The following is an 18101-nucleotide window of genomic DNA, read 5'->3' as shown; positions in this document are numbered from 1 at the left end:
AATGCAAACATATATTTTCGTGATTTCAGTATTTCTTCGACATTTCATTCAAGAGAGAGATTTACACGAGAGATAGTGAAATATATGACACATTACACGATGAGCATTATTGAAATAAGAATGAATACGGCCTACAAAAATCTGCATTTAGATATTATATTTTAAGAAAGATGTATTATAGAATTTAAAGATCGCACTTTTCGCATTATTAAAATCTGTCATATATATTATCAGTGAATGATAAAATAATTTTAGGTCAAACTTTCCACGTTATACCAACCGCTTATTAAGCAACTTCAATTAGGCAGGTGTCGTATGACTAAAATACAATTAGAGATTAACCACGCGATTGTGCAACGATAATGTTATATATAACATCGACATATAACATCGATAATGTTACGTGTAACATCGACACATAACAGCCGATTGAACGACAAAATCTCATGTCGATTGTAGTTTAACGCCCCTTTATACTGTGCCGTAATTTCGCGTATACGCACATTAGTTAAATGCATTACCGAGCTCTCGTTATATTCAGCATTATATCTATATTTAACATTTAGATACTTGCGTTCCATTTTACAGTTTTCACAAAAAGCATACAAAAACTCAACATTCATCCTGCGTTTTGATGTTTCTAATAAAATTAAGAATTTTTATATTTCTAGAATTGTATTTTAGCCACACGACATATGCCTAATTGGAGTTGTAATAAGCGGTTGGTATAACGTGAAAAGACCTATAATTATTTTATCACTCACTAATAACATATGACAGATTTTAATAATACGAAAAGTGCGAACTTTAAATTCTTTAAATATAAGTACGACGAATTCAGAATAAAGATTACAAATAAGCAACCAAAATTCTGCGTTGGCTCCTGATCCTCCTTTTATCTAATTTTTTTTTAATTTTGGGAGCCGAGTTTGACTATTTTATAAAATTTTTATATTTCTATTTATATTTGTTTTGTCCGGATTGAAAAATAACCGTTGATTTCAATCTGCGCAGAGATTTTGCACGGAATAAAAATGAGAAAGTAATCAGCAGAGGAAATGTAAAAGTAAAATTCCGGGAAGCGGAAAGGATGCGGTAAAGGAAGTCGCAACAGAAGAAGCCCGACAATGTTGCGCGTCGACCAAGGTCTATGTCATTGGAAACCCAGATCGATTTTCCTTGTTTTTCTGCGTCCATTTTTTTTGTTCAGTGAATTCTATGTCGAGAATGGGATGATATCGCGTTTCGAACGACTCTCCGAACGACGCACGCGTTGAGCAAAAGTCAACGAGACTAGACAGGCCTTTTGTGCGCGGTGAAACGAGAACGCGAAATCTCGTTCAATTTTGAGAATACACACGTATACACATATAAATCGCCGTGAAACTCGATCAACAATGAAACGCAAGACGAGTCTATTTTGTGACATTGTGTAAATTGTCGGTATCACGCTGCATTCAATGTATCACTCGTTTCATTCAAAACTATCCGTATGTAAAAAAGATATTACATTATTCGCGTGTAAAAGAGCGTGAGTTTAATCTTTAATTTAAAAATGTAATATCATAAAGATTAAAATCATCATGCTCGCTTCGCTTGAAAATTACATATACATAAAATTACGATGTGTAAAACATACTATTTTTCAGACCTAAACATCTCTTACGGTAAACATAAACCCCTGTAAAAATGTGACCCTCGTTTTGACGTTACCGTTATAAAGCTAACGTGAAAAAAAACAATGGGAGAAAAGTTGCCGACTTGATTTAATGCATTGTTTAGAATATATAGAAGACACACAGAAAAGATAAATGGGAAAGATCATTCCAGAACGTGCCTTATCCATTTTGAAATTTACATGAAGATTTATCTTAAAATATAGAAGTCATTTATAAAAACTGCACGGGTTAGTAACCTGCTGATCTTTTGAATCTTTCGAACAATGGAATTTTTAAGAAAATTTGTATTACAAAAGATTAAGAGAAATATACGTATGACGAAGAATACCTTGCTCCAAAAATTTCCACAACTGAAAAAATTGTTTTGAAATGATCTTTATACAGCGTTGGGTTTCACAGACCGAAATGTGCTTCTCGGTAAAAGGATGATGAACATAATATCCTAACATAATATTGACAGAACACTTGCGAATCCATATCGCACAATCTCCAAGATCATCGTCAAGATTCTTCATGCATCGCTCGTTCCGCGTCTTGTTTTGACGTCGCCATGACGACCCGATCTCGCGGCGGACGTGCGATAGAGAAAGAAGGACGAAAGAGTTACCGACCTAACTTAACGTGATCGTGACAGCTCGTCGTCTCGTGCTCTCTCCCCGGCTGGCGGCGCGATATCGCGTTGCCAAGACGACGAAGGAAGCTTTCAGTGAAAAGAAACGAACGTAAAAGAGAGAGCAATCGCTGCCGTCCGGCCAAGAGTCGTGCCTTTTCTCTCCTTTCTTTTTTTTTTCATCCTTTTTCGCACGGAGATCAGTATGACGACTGACAATTTGATCCCTGTCTCTCTTCGAATCAATTCAATTGCGATTCGTCTGAGAAGCGCGACTCGGCGATGAAGCATCGTCGAGAAAATAAGCCGCCGGAACGCATGTACTCGCATAAGATAAATGGCGGAAAGCTATTGTGTGCCAAAAAAGAAAAAAAAATAGGCGAACAATGACGAAAGGCAGACAAAAAGAAAGCAAGCAGGGAGGTCTAACTTTATACCTAATGTCGTAAATATGCTTCCATCACTAAATGAGCATTTCTCAACGGAACTCATTTTACATGATATATTGATAAATTATTACGCGCTGTGAAGAAATACGTACTAACGGAATAGTTAAGTGAGCGATAATTGAAAGCTGACATTTGAGTTGCGTCAATTTCAGTCTCTCACAGCTGGCATTTGATGTGTCAAGAAAAAGGTTATAAGGAACGAGCCGATTAAATCGGTAAAAATATTGACGCTGTACTGTTTTTTATTTTATTTTACAACATAAATTTACCTGAGAACAAATCTCAATCGACGATTAGAAAGCTCCTTGAATGCTCATTTAATGAAGGAACACATTTGCGCCATGTGACGTACCTTTCGAAGGAAATCAGATTCAATACGTCGAACGAATATACACACTCACAACGCGGCAACGATCGCAGGCTGCTCCGTGAGCGCGACAGTGAACAAAAACAAACTGAGAAAAAGGTCGAAAAAGAAAACGTGCGGTAGGCAGCGCGTTCTGCCGTAAAGATTTATGCAGCAACTCTCGCTCGAATGTTTCTCACGAAAACGTCGTCATAAGATTCGTCGACTTTGACCATTCCTGTCACCTGATTCACCACGCTTGCCGGGTCAGCCGAGCGGGGAGTGGTCCATTGTTTCCGGACGAAACAGAAAAGCGCCGGCGGGATGCGAATGTTTCCACGAAAAGAAAAAAAAATTGTTCTCGAAAATATTCAAGCGCGAAATAATGTTGTGAAGCGCGATTACGCGTTTGCCTGGGTTCGACCGATGGAAAAAATTGTCACTGCCAGCGCACTCCGGAGCCGCTCTCGATCGAAAGGATTGTCAATAACGGTTGAGAAAGCGTCCCGGGGATGCCTGAACACGTTTTGCTGATGAAGCTTGACCGTTGTTTCGCGCAAATAAAAACACGTTGTCGGCATACGGCTATTTCTGCATGCGACAGAAGCATCGTTCCCAAAAACATCCGCGAATATCGGTGAGCGTGTTCGTGAACTGACGGGAAAAATCCCGAAATCACATGGCGGAATCGCTTGTGCAGGACACCCCGGGATAAAGAACAAAGAGAGCATCTTACCCCACTGCCGGGAAGGTCGCGTAAGGAAACATCCTTGTCGTTCACCTCCAGGATCCCGATGTCACACCTATATCGCCGGCTCCCGTGTCTCGCTCTTTCTTTTCTCTCTTTCTCTCTCTCTCTCTCTCCTTCTATCACCCTCCCACCCTCGCTGTCGTCTCGGGAGAGGGCGATCGGCCGGAGAACAGGCACAGGCACACAAGTTCAAGGTCGCGGTACAGGGGTAAGTGGGTGGACGAGCGTCGTCTGGAAAACGGCGAGGAAACACCGGCCCGCCGATCACGCCGTTAATATTCACGGCGGAGACGACGCGCGCGGAACAAAGGACCGCCGCTCGTACGCGAACGCGCAGTACAATACACAAAGGGATGAACACCGTACCGCGGCCGGCTTCACGGCCGCCCGGCGTCTCGTATTCCGGCGATTTTTAGGTTAGCGACCAACGCGCACACGACCGGCCGGACGACGGGAACGAACGGCGGCGTCGATGCGCGGTCTTGTGTCTCTTCGCGACGGGCTTCGCGCACTCCGTAACACGACGGTGTGGCAGCTGTACGCGCGCTCCAGACTGTCTTTCTCCGTACGCCGCGCCGATGGTGGGGCGCCAACTGAGAACGACGGAGAGGGGAACAGGGAAACCCGACGGTCGAAGGGTCTTGCGGGGAGGGATAGATGTTAGGTTGGGACGAGGGAGACAACCAGCGCGCCCTTATACAAGCGCGGCAATCGTGCGTACTACGTCGCGAATGCTCACGTGTGTCTGTATGTGAATACGTGTGTTCTGATGCACGCTCGTGCGTTTGTAGCCGTTGCATGCGCCGTGTGTGTATGCACACCGCATCATGCAGACGGAATAGAATGTGTGCCGATATATACCCGCCGGTTCGCAGTTTCGCTGCTCTGCCCTTCGCTCCGTTAAAAGACTGGCGCATGGCGTGCCGTACGCGCGCGCGGGCGCCCAAGGAGCTCTCACAGTGGTGCTCAGTTGCCCGATTCGTGGACTCGTGACAATGGCAATTGTGAAATATCGTTGTGAAAAGATGTTTAAAAGCGGCAGAAGGAACCTCGGTTCGGCTCCTCATAAAATGAGGATGCACTTATGCCAAAAAAAGAACTTGGAAATTTTCACTTGTTGAGTTCACTAGATTTACGAGTAGAAAGTAGTAATAAAAAAATTATTTGTGGTTTTTTCTCAATATCATTTGAATTTAATAAACTGCCTAATAAATCACCTTGCTTGCACTGCCATCAATTTTCTCTTTGTGAAGTGTATGTAAAAATGTAAAACGTCGCGACATCCCAGCTTGCAAATATCGAAAGCTTTCAGATATATTTCTCAATATTTCCTAATTAATAGCGAGATCCAATTAACTGGCGCGACCGCACCTGTCCTCTCTCCCTTTCCGCCCGATTATGTAGTAGAAAATTGATAGTAGATAAAATCTCCAATGCCGCACCCTAGAGCGTAATCAATTTTACAATATCGAATGTTTAATTAGGACGAGCAAATGTACGGATCACTCTGAAGTTGTACGAAACTATTTTTTTCAATTGTTAACGATTTAATTCTTTCACGGCTGACAGTTATTCGCGTGCGTCGGTTGTACATACAACTCTGAGCGGTTCTTCTGAAAAAAATATAAGACGATTTATAATACGATATATTGTCTTGGGGCCGCGCTCGACAATTTCCACGACAAACAACAGGAGAAAATTACCGCCACAGTATTGTTGCGAATCCGGATAACTGCGTGCGAACACAAAGGGACGTGGGCTCGTAACCAGTATGGAAACAACGTAAAGCGAAAGGGTACTGTAGTCCAACGCCATTGATTATGCAATCACGATTACACATGTCGCGCAATAAATATAAGAAAATACGTGTTCTCCGCGTAAAATATTGATCACGTTGTTAAGCCGAAAAGATTACTCGATTCGCACCTCTTCTTTTTTTATTTCTCGAGAAATGAATAATCTAAAGATCACTGTCGCTATTGCTGTCAATTAACTTGGCTACAAAGCTAAGTTAAAAGTGTATTTGCAGCATAAACTTTGAATTACGACACTCGGGAGGTAAACTGTCAACTAGCAAAGTATCTCCAACCCCGTTCAACAATCCTCGACTAATCCTTGGTTAAATAATGACTCAATCTTCGTCCTCTTAACTCGGCTAAACAATTTTAAGAACTTGTAAACACTTGCCGCCGCATTTCAGGAGATAAGAACAGTTCTCCGTGCGCGATCCCCGGGCGCGTTTTACGCGAGAATGCGACTACGCTCGTAGAGCGATTTTGCATAATTGAGAGCGGAAAGACATAAACCGAGGGATGATAGCGTGCGGTACGGAACGTGTGCAGGATGCGGGATGCGAAGTACACGTAACAACAATGGGCTTTATACGCTCAGCCCGCCCGCTCGCCGTTGTTGCAGGACGGGCGTTTATATCGGTTTGAGTGCCTCTGTTTTTCCATACACCCACGTAACCGGTCTCGCGCGCTCTCGCTCTCGGCCACGGCTGTCTCTCTTCGCGGCAGCAAACTCACGCGTGGCACGAAATCGTACGAATGTAACATACGAGAGAGACGTTGCTACAACACGGGGGGCAGGTCAGGATTCAGCGCTTGTTGGCCTGTCTCCAAATCGTTGCGCCGGTCAGATTCTGGATATGCGCGCGCGCGCGCGCGCAAGCTGCTAAGAGACCGGAAGTAAATGAGCCGTCCTTGCTGAACGGATGCGCACAGTCAACGCCAGGATAGTTGAAACGCTTTTTCTTTCGCAACTCTCTTATGGATTTTTATCGCGCGCGCTATCGATTCTTTAAAAAAATGTAAAGTATGTAAAGTGATGCGAATGTAACACAAAGTTATGCAATTTTATTGAATACCTTTTCGATGTTGCTGATTATTTCTCTAGTGTGTTGCATTTATATTTCACATTATATTTAATTTATTGCGAAGATCGTATACATTGAATATTAGTATTATTAATGACTGTATAAATAATTTTAATTGCTTGATATTGATTTAATCTTTTAACGCGGCGGAACTATAACATACGTTATCAACCTGTTTATCTTTCCTTTCCCGCAATCATATTATTGTGCATTTTATATCAATCCGTAGAGTGTTATTCTTGTAAACAGAATCAAATTAGAAGGTGAAGTAATAATCAAATTGCACAAATTAAAAATTTAAATTTATAGTTATAACGATAAGATTTAGAATCTACGAAGTACGTTTGTATAATAAAATAAGTTGAAAAATTAAACGAACTGTAAAAATTAATAATAAATGTGATCGATAAATACAGACACATATATATATAGCAATGAGCCCGAGCGCGCAAAATCTATATTCTCTTCATTTCAATATCTAACTTTAATCGTTTCTAACTCTACACTAAAACTAAAATTGGTTTTGAAATCATATAGAATCTTTAATTTTAATTATCAAATACGCTGTCAAAATGATTTATTTAACATTTTACGTAACAAAGTGCATTTATGAAAGATAGCAGTAATTTATAAGCTCCTCAATAATACTCTAATTTTAAGCATTTAATATTTTCGTATGTTTAAAATTAAATTCCAATTCAAGTCCAAAATAAATGTTATTGAAATTAATTAACACATTTCAAATTTAACACAATATTACGATTATATTTACGGACGACAGTAGTAATTTTGAAGATTTATAATAGTATATATGTTATATTTTTTTTTCTAAAAAGAAATTAAAATATGGGGCACTATATTCTTGGATTAAATAGAAATTGCTCAACTATTCGAGCATCCTTTATATAAATGTAAAGTAGTTGCGTAAAGATAATTATTTCTCGAGGTACTGTTTCTTGCAAAATAACATTTTGTCAGCGCTATTACGACGACGGACACGCTGGAATGTCTCTCACAATATATAGCAAGAAAATTCACTTCGTAATATTCTAACACAATAATCGTCTCTTCAGACGTATCAAAAATGGAGGAAAAAAAAACTTGCAGAAGAACAATAGCAATTTACAAATACGTGTCGCGGAGCGTATTATACCTCGCAGATAGTCGCTTATATCCGCGAATCTTCGAATACGATTACAGCGTCAAAAGTTTGACCTCTTGTAATGCCGCATCTACATCTGTACGCGCTTCACGGAGAAGATTTTCTCAGATAAGAGGCTGTGTGTGCAGTAAGCGAAGATTTCGCGGATGGTATCGCGCGATATAACAGACACGCGAATATACGCGCGAGACTATGCGTGCAAACGATTTCCGCGCGGATCGTCGAAGACAAAGAGCAGGAAATGCCTGCTCTCCTGCAGCCCTTCGTAGCCCTGTAACGCGACTCCACTCGAGATGAGGCAGACACCTGGGAGGGGTTTACCTCCGCACTCGTAGCGCTTCCACTATTCGTTTGGGGAGTTGTAACGCGGGGAGGACCGCCCCGCTTCCGTGAAGACGCTCCGCTTCCCGTTGCGAGTTCCGAGCTCTGAGCTCCGAACCGGGACGGCAGAATCGCGCAATTTTATTACGTAAATTCAATTTGCATAGTGCGACCGGCAGACAGAGCGCGGCAGCTCCACGGCGGCTCGTCGCGACGCTCGTCGTCGCTATATAACCGCGTTTCTTTCCTCTGGGAGATAACAGCGCGTCGAGCTAACGAACTATATTTAAATCGATTTTACTACAAACGAGGTAGGAAAGAGAGGATGTACTATTAGAGAAGCATTGGGTTACTAGCCGTGCAACGGCAGTCGAAAAACGTACCAAGAGAACCCGATCCGACGCTTAGAAAAAAAAATCCTTATCGATTCACATGTTCCGCCCATTCTCTTGTTCCCGAAGTGAAAATATTTTGGTCATATTTGTTCATCTTAATCACGGCGCTCTGATGTTGCGTACGCGAAATTAACGTTGGCTTAAATTAATATTCCACAGCGCGCTCGTATATTCGTCGCTTTCCAGGCACGAGTAACGCGTAGGTAGGTATGTATATTTGGCAAGGATTGTGTTGTATTGTACGTACTCGCTCGGCGAAAACTCCATCGAGGTCGTTTCTGGTTTGATAAATACCACAACCCACGACAATTATCAAAGATACAACAAAACTGATATACGACAAATTGGAACTAAATTAACTCGCAGTGAACACGCGCTGTTGATACTTTAAGTTGACTTTTATTCGGCCAACTACGCCTGTATCTATTAAATAAAAAATACATGAAATTTGTGATTCGAATCATTGTTCAGTAATAAAAGCAGAAAAAATTATCATGCGAATTAGTAACATTTTGTTCCGCTTCGTACGTGCAATTAATTCATAAAACAGACTACGTAACAATTGGAATTGCGAATACAGATGGAATAATCACAGCCGTTTTATTATGCCGCGTTGGAAAAGTAAAAAAAATTGGCGAAAATTCTATGCGTGCTCGCGAGCAAGCTCGATGGCGAGGATTTAGCTGTCGAGTCGTTTAAATATCGCGGAAATTGAACCTATAAATTTCTGAATGCCATAAATTGGTCGACTTACCGCCCGTAAACGGGCGGCCTTCTCTTTCATCTTCCGTCTACCTCCACGTTTCCCACCTTTGAGAACAGGTTGCAAGATGCCGAGATACCGAGGCGAGAAATACGAAGCTGTTATGTTCGTGTGTACCACAAGGAAACCAAATAAGAACCTCGTAAGTAACGCAAAATAACGATTACATGGCCAATGCTAGCCAAGATAAATATGCAATATCGAGAAGTTTTTACTTTCTTTTATGACTCTAGTAAATTGTAAAGAGAAAAAGAGAGAAATATTATATTTCTTGTATTCAAGAATTCTTGAAAATGCAGTTTTACAAATCTATGCAAATTTAATGTAATTTTTGGGAACATATAAACGTGCTAACATATAAAGAAAAATATATTTCGACAAATCGGCAAATCTCTTTCTTAAGATGTTTCGAAACTGACTCGAAACTTATTATTGCAGTAAGTTAAATAATAAATAATTCATAAGAGGAATATGAATTGCGAAATATCGTCTGAAAATGCATAGTTATGTGTGAGCAAGATAACGGGGTAGAACAGGAAGACATTAAACGAGGGCATAAACTGGTCCGCAGCAAAAGAGCTTTTACTAAAGAGAAAGAGAGGGGTGGTTAAGTGCAGCGCACTGTATTGAAGAAAATATACGGGGAAGACGCGCGCGCGCTTTTGCCTCTCGGCAATAATACAGAGTGGTTCGTGCATCTCTCACAGAGCGATTATTTTTCGAAACTCAACGTCCGTTATTGTCATAGTTTAACGAGTACTTGCGCGAGGCAACTCGCCCGACGAAGGGCCGCGGGTTCTGCACTTTTTTGAAATATAAAGATGAGTATTGCCGATGGAGATGCCATTGCAAAAATATCGAGTAATTTTTAGAGAATAAATTTACATTCGTTTTGCATTAAATATGACTTGGTGCATCAAGCCTTATGAAATTCATGGATGATTTGAATGCCAAGTCATTCTGGAACCGGATGTGATAATGATCTGTGACACCTCGCGATGTAACCAGGCCAGATTATTTGGCATGAGTTCGGCATATACATCGTTATAATTCACGTTAACTAGACGTAGTAGAAAATATAATATACACAATGTTTTTTCATATCTTTGCAAGCTGTGTGATCTAAATTTATTAAAAAATTAATATATATATATTTTTGTACTATCTCTTTAATTAAATAAGTAATTAAAGCGTATAATAATGGATTTTCAATGACAAGTGGAAAAAGAAGCGGTTGCGAGCGGATATAGCAGCGGAAGCTTTCTCCCAAGTAGTACAACTCGTTTTGTGCCTGGCGTGCCAGCTGGTACGAACGGCGAGTTCCCCCTTAGAGACAACCATCCATCACACTTTTAAGTTTCCTCACCGTGTAAACAGCGAAGGAATAAATAATTAGCGCGATAGCGCCAAACAAGTAGACGAATCGAGTAGAACACCTTATTCCACTACTGTTTATTTTCACAAATCACGTTGCTATACTTTTAAAAATTATACGAGAGACTAATAATCGATATCGAAAAACTGACAGGTAAAAACGGATTTTATAAAAAACGTTTTCAAGATCGTTAATTATTCAGAAACTATTAGCGTCTCGATATTTTTGTTAAAAAAACCAACTGTGAACTTCTCATTACAATCTGGTCAGATTTTTCGCTCGTTAAAAATTATAATTAAGTCTCTTTAAATTAAAATTCATGTTTAATGGGGAAAACGACGGTAACAAAAGACTACACGCTGACAAATATAATTTTATGATGATCTTGCTAATTGTATAAAAAATCAATATACATGTTTTTTTTATTTTTTAATTTAGTTGAGTTCCACTAGTTTTCTTTATTAAGAATGAAGGCATGAAGGATAATCTGACAGAAAAGATGTGAATTTTTTACAACGGATTACTCGCGTGTGGAGTCGCCTGTATCGCGGTCACATCGGTTTTTGATATCCTGGCGGCGATATCACCGGGAGAAATCGTTACCGAAAGCTTATCGTAACACGGACCCTCTGTTTCGCTTGTCAAGCTTGATATTGTATCGATCTGAGAGGTCACCGCAAAAAGGAAACGCGAGTATATATCCAGATACTTTCGTGACACACGATACGAATACTTTTATTACCTTTTATCTGCTAAATTATACATCGCGAAATATTTTCAGTTTTCATGTAATAAAGAAATTTTTGAAAACACTGGAAACGTTTGGCACTCGATGTGCAAAATGTAATTTTAACCGACGTACGTGATATACGGACAATTTTTAACAGCTGTAACAATGTTACGAGCCCGACAGAAAAATGCAGTCCTGAACAAGGATGTGATATCGAATCGCAAAGAGCGCCGCGGCTATTTCGATGCAACATGTGGGATAACGCTCGCTACATCGTAACGGGACAGTCAGAAATAAAACGTCGAGATTGCACGGTTTATCGGTGGCGATTTTAGACACGGGGATAATGCAGAACAGATTGCGGCCGCGCGGTGTACCATGGCAAAGGCGTAACCGGCCAGGGCAATTCTGCGACACCGGAAACTCGTGGGTCGAGCCACTTCCACCGAAAACTCGTTTATACGACCCTGCTATGTGGTATGTAGGGCCATCGCTGTGGTTTCCCCCGCCGGTGGTACGAGAATGTGCGACACTAGAGGCGATACACCCTCCTTCCGAGCCACTAAGATGGTCCCGAGGATTGTCCCTCGTGCACAGATTACGCGATAAAAGTTACTTCACATAATTTGCTCGCAATAATAGTATTATAAATATCAAACTTCATACATTATTTATTATCGCTACATAAATCATATTATTATCAAAATAACTTGTGCGCAATCAATTAAAAAGATGATTGAAAGACGATGAAAATAGTGATTAATTGTATTTATTCTTGATATATTAAAACGGGCGCGGTAATAATAATTTTTTTTTGTTACGGATACATTGCGTATCAAGCAGACGCATAATGTTTCCATTGGTGATTTTTACGGTAATGAATTTCTTCAGCGAATCAATGCGATAAGCCCCATTTAGCTGTCGGGATTTCTTGTTCCGGATTTACTTTCAAGCTTTTGAGGGATTATGAATGAGTGCATCGGCTTGTGTAAAATTCAAGTTAATGATACTGCGATGTGCAAATCATAGCCGCGCGCGCGCGCGCGCGCGTGAATTAATCCCGTCGCGCTAATAGAATTCCTAACGAAGATCTTGTACACCGATTGAATGGACATCGATCGCGCGGATATCGAAGGTAGGTTTTAAAAGGCTTTATAAGATTATTCCGGATATTTCGTAACACGTGAGAACATTTTTGGAAATATCTGCTTCAAAGAACGAAAAAAAAAAGCTTACGCAAATATCATTGCTATATGAATATCTTGTGGAATAAAGCGGAAATAGTTTGATCACATTTTGATTAGATTTAACGCCTACGTCATGATACAATTAAAAATAAAAAAAAAAACGCAAATTAAAAAAACAAACAAGAAAAATTGACTACAATAGATTTTAATAAAACTGAATATTTGAAAAGATGCAAGTTTATCGAATATTTAAAGCTTTTTTTAAAGTGTCCCTTCGTTAAACTAACTTTAAATCCAATTGAGTAAAAACTGAGAGGTGCGAAAAACAATCTTGTAAGTGAAAGAGGAGAAACAAACGCATCCATTACATTCTGTCAATACGATACGCGATATATCTAAATAAAAGCGAACGTCGGAGATAGCGGCGCAGTATTTCACGAATTCATCAAATATGTAAACTCGTTTAGAAGTTTCTCCGGGAGTTCGAGTGACCGGGCGACTGTCGGCATCGCGATACGACTACTTCCAGCCGTCGGTCGTGTCTCTCTCTCTCTCTCTATCTGGAAAAGTCGGCCAGCAGATATTTCAATCTCCATTTCCGTCGCCGTCGCGCAAATTAATTCCGCGCGCTGCTAGTAAAAATTCGAACGGTTCGTCACCCACGCGGGACGACGGCGGCGACGCGCGTACCGACCGCCGTCCGCGCGCTGGCGTAATATCAATTTACGATGTACGCGCGCGCTAACATCGGCTAATTGTGGACGCCACCTACTCCATCTCGTCGACCGATATACGCCGCGTGGGCGAGCTCACACCTGCCGTCGCCTAACACATACGCGCTTCTAAGTCGCGTCAACCAGAAAGGAACTGTCAACGCACAGCTGTCAGCAGCGCGGGACAGCCACCTTTCTGAATGAACCGTCCGAAAATACAGGCACAGCATTAACGGCCGTTCATGCTCTCTTTCTCTCTCTCTCTCTCTCTCTCTCACTCTCTTTCTCTTTCCCGCAGCAGAGTACAATGAGAATGAATTGCGACGCATTATTCGTCATTTAACATCCTCTCGTTACGTACGTAGGAAGTGCCCAAATGCCAAATATCCCAACGCACAGATGCACACGGATGCCATTTGCACAACAACATATCCGTAAATAGACTAATGCTCGAAGCTCAAAGAATGCTGAAACGAAATAATGTTGTACTCCGGAACACAGTGGGTCAGTGCAATTCCAAGCGTATTTTTGAATACGTCATAATAGGTCGGAATACAATATAAAACTCCAAACAATGTCTGAAAAATATCTCGGAAATATGATGCTTTTTTAAATGCCCCCCAGATATTTGCATTATTCGAAAAGATACGAATAATAATCACATAAGTGCGCTAAAATACTAAAATCACGTTTGAAATTTTTTTTAAGTCAATGTCCGATTTTGAACGATGAATGTCACGCGAGGCATTTTACGCTCATTATGGTGTCTGTCTATTATTAAATTCTTCCAACAAACGCAACATATCGCCGAATTTGGCACGAATCAGTCGCGGTGCACGATATAATTCTTCTCTTCACGCTAATACCGCCAATCGACATTCGAACGATCGATGTGGCATTTAATCGCTAGAATGAAAAGCGCTACAGTACGGCCCATCACATATATAGTTATAAATATCGCAAACATTTCATGATATACACATAATATATATGTATCTTTCTGTGTGTATGTGTGTGTGTGTGTGTGTGTGTATCCAGATATTACAAATTCACGTGTGTTTTAAACATGCGCGACTTCTCAACTATTTCGGGATTTAAAATTACGTCTGCGTGTAGCGCAACGTGACATTTCTCATAACATACCGGCGGCGTTCATCGTTTACCATTTCGTGAATAATCAGTAGTCGGTGCACAGATAACAATAATAATCTGCCTCGCGAACCACCTTAAGAGAACCTTTGCGGCGCAAAGGTCTTTCTGATTACTATTCTTCTCGTTCGATCTTCGGCGAGCGCAGTTCGCGAGTCAGGAACAAAAGGGCGCGTTAGAAGAAAGACCTAATCGCGAATGCAGTACTTCCCCCGTTTCCCTTCCGGCTAGAGAACTACTAGAGAACACGACGGAAATGTCGGAAGGGGTGAAAGAAAGGCGTGCGTGGCGCGCGAGTTTTCATCCGTCTGTATGTCGGTGCACGCGCGTGAGCGAAGAATCGCTATGTTCGCTCTCCACCTAAAGGAACTTTAATCAAAACTGGAAAATAGAAGAAACCTACTTTTTACCCCGCCGCCCTCGCGGGCTGCACCGTTGCAAAACCATTCCATTCCGTCCGCGACGGGCGGTGGATGATAATACGGCGTCTGACCTTCCATGCGAGGTATCTCGAAACGCATATATTACAACAATGCCGTATTGTCTAAGCCACTTTATTGTGCCCCGCGACGTTCAAATATCATGCCGGATCTCTCGACCCGCTTGGATGATACGCTAGAGGATGATTTGCGACTAGCGTATGTAACGAAGCGAGGCGGTCTCCTTAATTAAGATTAAGGCGAAATTAACAAGGAGTTTTACGTGAGATTAAACTTCAAGGGTTGCGCGCGCGCGCGCAAAAGGCGACAGAATTTTTATCGTTGATTAAGTTCAAATAGATTTAAAGTTTAGGAAAATTTTAATTCCTAGTTTAATTAGCAAGATATTTACTGCTGGAGATTAAACAGCTGTAATAAATGATGACTGATGATCTCGCTTAACATTCTTGGCAACCACCCAGAGATACCTCATTGGATGTTGCAGATTATTATGAGTACTCTCATTTCGCACATAGAGATTTTGTGATTCATTAACAATGTCTCGGAGAACATTCAGTTGCAATGATGCGGATAAACTTGTTTCATTTTTAAGCCGCTTGAAAGCATGTCGAGACCATCGTCTCGTCGTCTTGTCGTCGATGCAAATATACAATCTTACAGTGTGTTATCGTGCACTGTGTATATACTGATCGTAAAACAGCTTGAGACAGGAAGTACAAGTTTACGCATTACTGGCATGCAGACATAGCATGAGCCTAATCTATTTGCGATTAAAGCTGAGTTCTCATGCATTAAAATTTATTTATCTTCGATTTGAGGTCGCAAATATAAAATATGTATACTTTTAAAATTAACATTGCCAAGTAAGCCGCAGTTTACATCAAAATAACAAGAATCTAAATGATGACAGTCAAATATATATTATTTACTATAATACGTTTTTATCGAACGCTAAGCGGATTAATAAATCGGAGCAATTTAATCGGAAAGTCCAAGAACAAAAATTGCAATTTGCTTTCGGATTTTCGCTAATTATTTATGACTGCTCATCATAATAAATTATTGTTATCACTAGCGGATCCTGGGGGGGAAATTTTGGGGTTAAACCCCCCCCCCTTCCAAGTTAAAAAAAATCAATTTTGTTGGATCCGTTTCAAGAATTTTGGTAAAAAATGCATCAAAGCAGGTCAAAACCCCCCCCTATTATCGACATCAGGATCCGTTAGTGATTGTTATCAATAAAATAAAGTTCCACAGACATATGTAATAACGTAATTTTTCGTCTTTTTACAAAGATTACTGTAATAATTGGGATATATTATTAATAATAAATCTACTGATGTATTCTGGAATGTAGCGTCACTTCTAGATCTCAGCTTTTCGCGTAATAAAAGAAATAAGCTCGATTTGGTAACAATCTATTATTCATAAAGCACTCACCAATTCTCCAGTACACCGACGTTCGAGAAGTTTGGAGGAAAACTCGCGGCCGCCATCGATGGACTAATATCCGCTGATTCCGTCACTTCCAGATCTTCACAGCCTTAACACGTCACTGAAATGAAATATAAGCGAAAGATCAATATAAAAATATAGAGATGTCAATTAGAGTCGAAATTAGAAAGTTCTGAATTCTATTATTAAAATACTTTTCTGCAGAAAAAAAATTATATATAACTTTTCAGATGACAATCACATTTAAGAGATTGTGATGAAAATGGACAATATTAAATTACATGTACTTCTCTCATTTCGCTTCAAGCAAGAATAAAGATGTCTTTTCATCCGTCATAAATATTTTTATCAACGTGCAATATTTTAATTGATTATTTACAGATAGTTCCTGAAAAGTTAATATAATTTACCCAATTAATTTAATTTATGTAATTTAAGACCGCATGGTTAAATATTTATGTTTATATATTTATTACACGGCAACTGTCAAACAAAGTGGTTAAAAGCGAAGGACGATTTTATAAATTTAAAGCTGTCGGGCGAAATTTCATCGTAATTGCGATCCGTGAAGCTGCTCTCAAAAGGTATGGAGATCCGAAGCGTGACGACGACGACGGCCGCCATCGGCCATCTTTCTTAAAAGTACCATCCTTTTTATACGCCCGCCTCTCGTATTCGTTACGTGTGCACGATGTACTTATACACCCGTGTTTGCGAGGCGAGATCCACACACACATACACACCCACGCGCGTGCGAATGCAGTAGCCCGCCCGCCCCTTCCTCGCATTACTATCTTTCCGCTTTTCGGGGCTCCGGTATCGGTAATGAACGATCTATTGTGCCGGTGGATGCTCTTTCAAGCAGCAAGACGGCGAAAAAGAGAGCGAGCGATGTATAGCGCGGCTAAAAGTGGGCGAGCAAGGGTTGAGGGAGGAAGGAGAGAGGGCGACTACACGAAAGTGCCACAGAGGAGGTATGAAAACGGTACTCGTTAATGGATTCCTACTCTCCGGTACTTTTACTCTCTCTCTCTCTCTCTCTCTCTCTTTACTATCTTCTCCCTTCTTTTCCCTATCACGTTTCCTCCCTCTTCGCTCGCGGATTTTTAACCATCCGCGGCGCGCAAGGAACTCGTTATACATGTAAATCCCCGGGCGCGCTAGTCATACGCGATACCGATTTCGCGACAATCATGCGAACAAATGATCGAAACCATTCTTGACACGCCGCACATCTCAACGGCAATTATTCGATCGACGATATTTCGCTCGGTATATAATAACGAGGGGCTCATCCCCGCCGCGCGGAAATCTCGTTGAGGCTTCCGCGGGATGATTTCCTGAGAGAGTAAGGGTTGACTCACGATTAATGGATTAGCGGAGAACTGCTGTACGCTGTTGTGTTTCCTCGAGGATCGCGTGCGTCGTGCAAATTGCGACACAAAACTTGATAGAATGCGAAAGAAGTTGGGCAATTCGAAATGTTCGGAACGCCCAAATAATTTTAAAAATACTCGGGGCGAGATTTAAAGTTTTCCCTTCGTAATCGAAAAAATTCTACAAACTTGGCGAATTCAAACTCCGGGGCGTTCTGGGTGGACGGCCGTGTCGAAGTGCGGGAGAACGAGTTTTCGTTAATTAGCGAAAATATCCGAATGCGGAGAGGAATGCGTCGCGAGAGAGCGGCGCGGATTAGAG

At 40.9% G+C, this 18101-nt stretch overlaps 2 protein-coding genes across 10 annotated transcripts in view; one reads left to right on the top strand and one right to left on the bottom strand.

Moving 5' to 3' along the window:
* Positions 1-18101, bottom strand: part of msi (musashi) — a 104587-nt gene that overhangs the window by 51743 nt on the left and 34743 nt on the right. For 7 of the 8 annotated variants that reach the window (XM_067354309.1, XM_067354306.1, XM_067354305.1 and 4 more), the window contains one exon: positions 16389-16503. In XM_067354309.1, the coding sequence (XP_067210410.1) occupies positions 16389-16444 (56 nt within the window). In that variant the 5' untranslated portion in view covers positions 16445-16503. Of the gene's footprint in view, positions 1-3820; positions 5414-16388; positions 16504-18101 lie in introns of those variants that run through there. The other variant, XM_067354311.1, reaches the window with a different exon arrangement.
* Positions 1-18101, top strand: part of LOC105672534 (uncharacterized) — a 96981-nt gene that overhangs the window by 60305 nt on the left and 18575 nt on the right. The window lies entirely within an intron of this gene.

The sequence above is a fragment of the Linepithema humile genome, chromosome 4, assembly GCF_040581485.1.
Source record: "Linepithema humile isolate Giens D197 chromosome 4, Lhum_UNIL_v1.0, whole genome shotgun sequence".
Taxonomy (NCBI): domain Eukaryota; kingdom Metazoa; phylum Arthropoda; class Insecta; order Hymenoptera; family Formicidae; genus Linepithema; species Linepithema humile.
The sequence above is the reverse complement of the archived record's forward strand: the minus strand, read 5'-3'. Positions and strand labels throughout refer to the sequence as shown.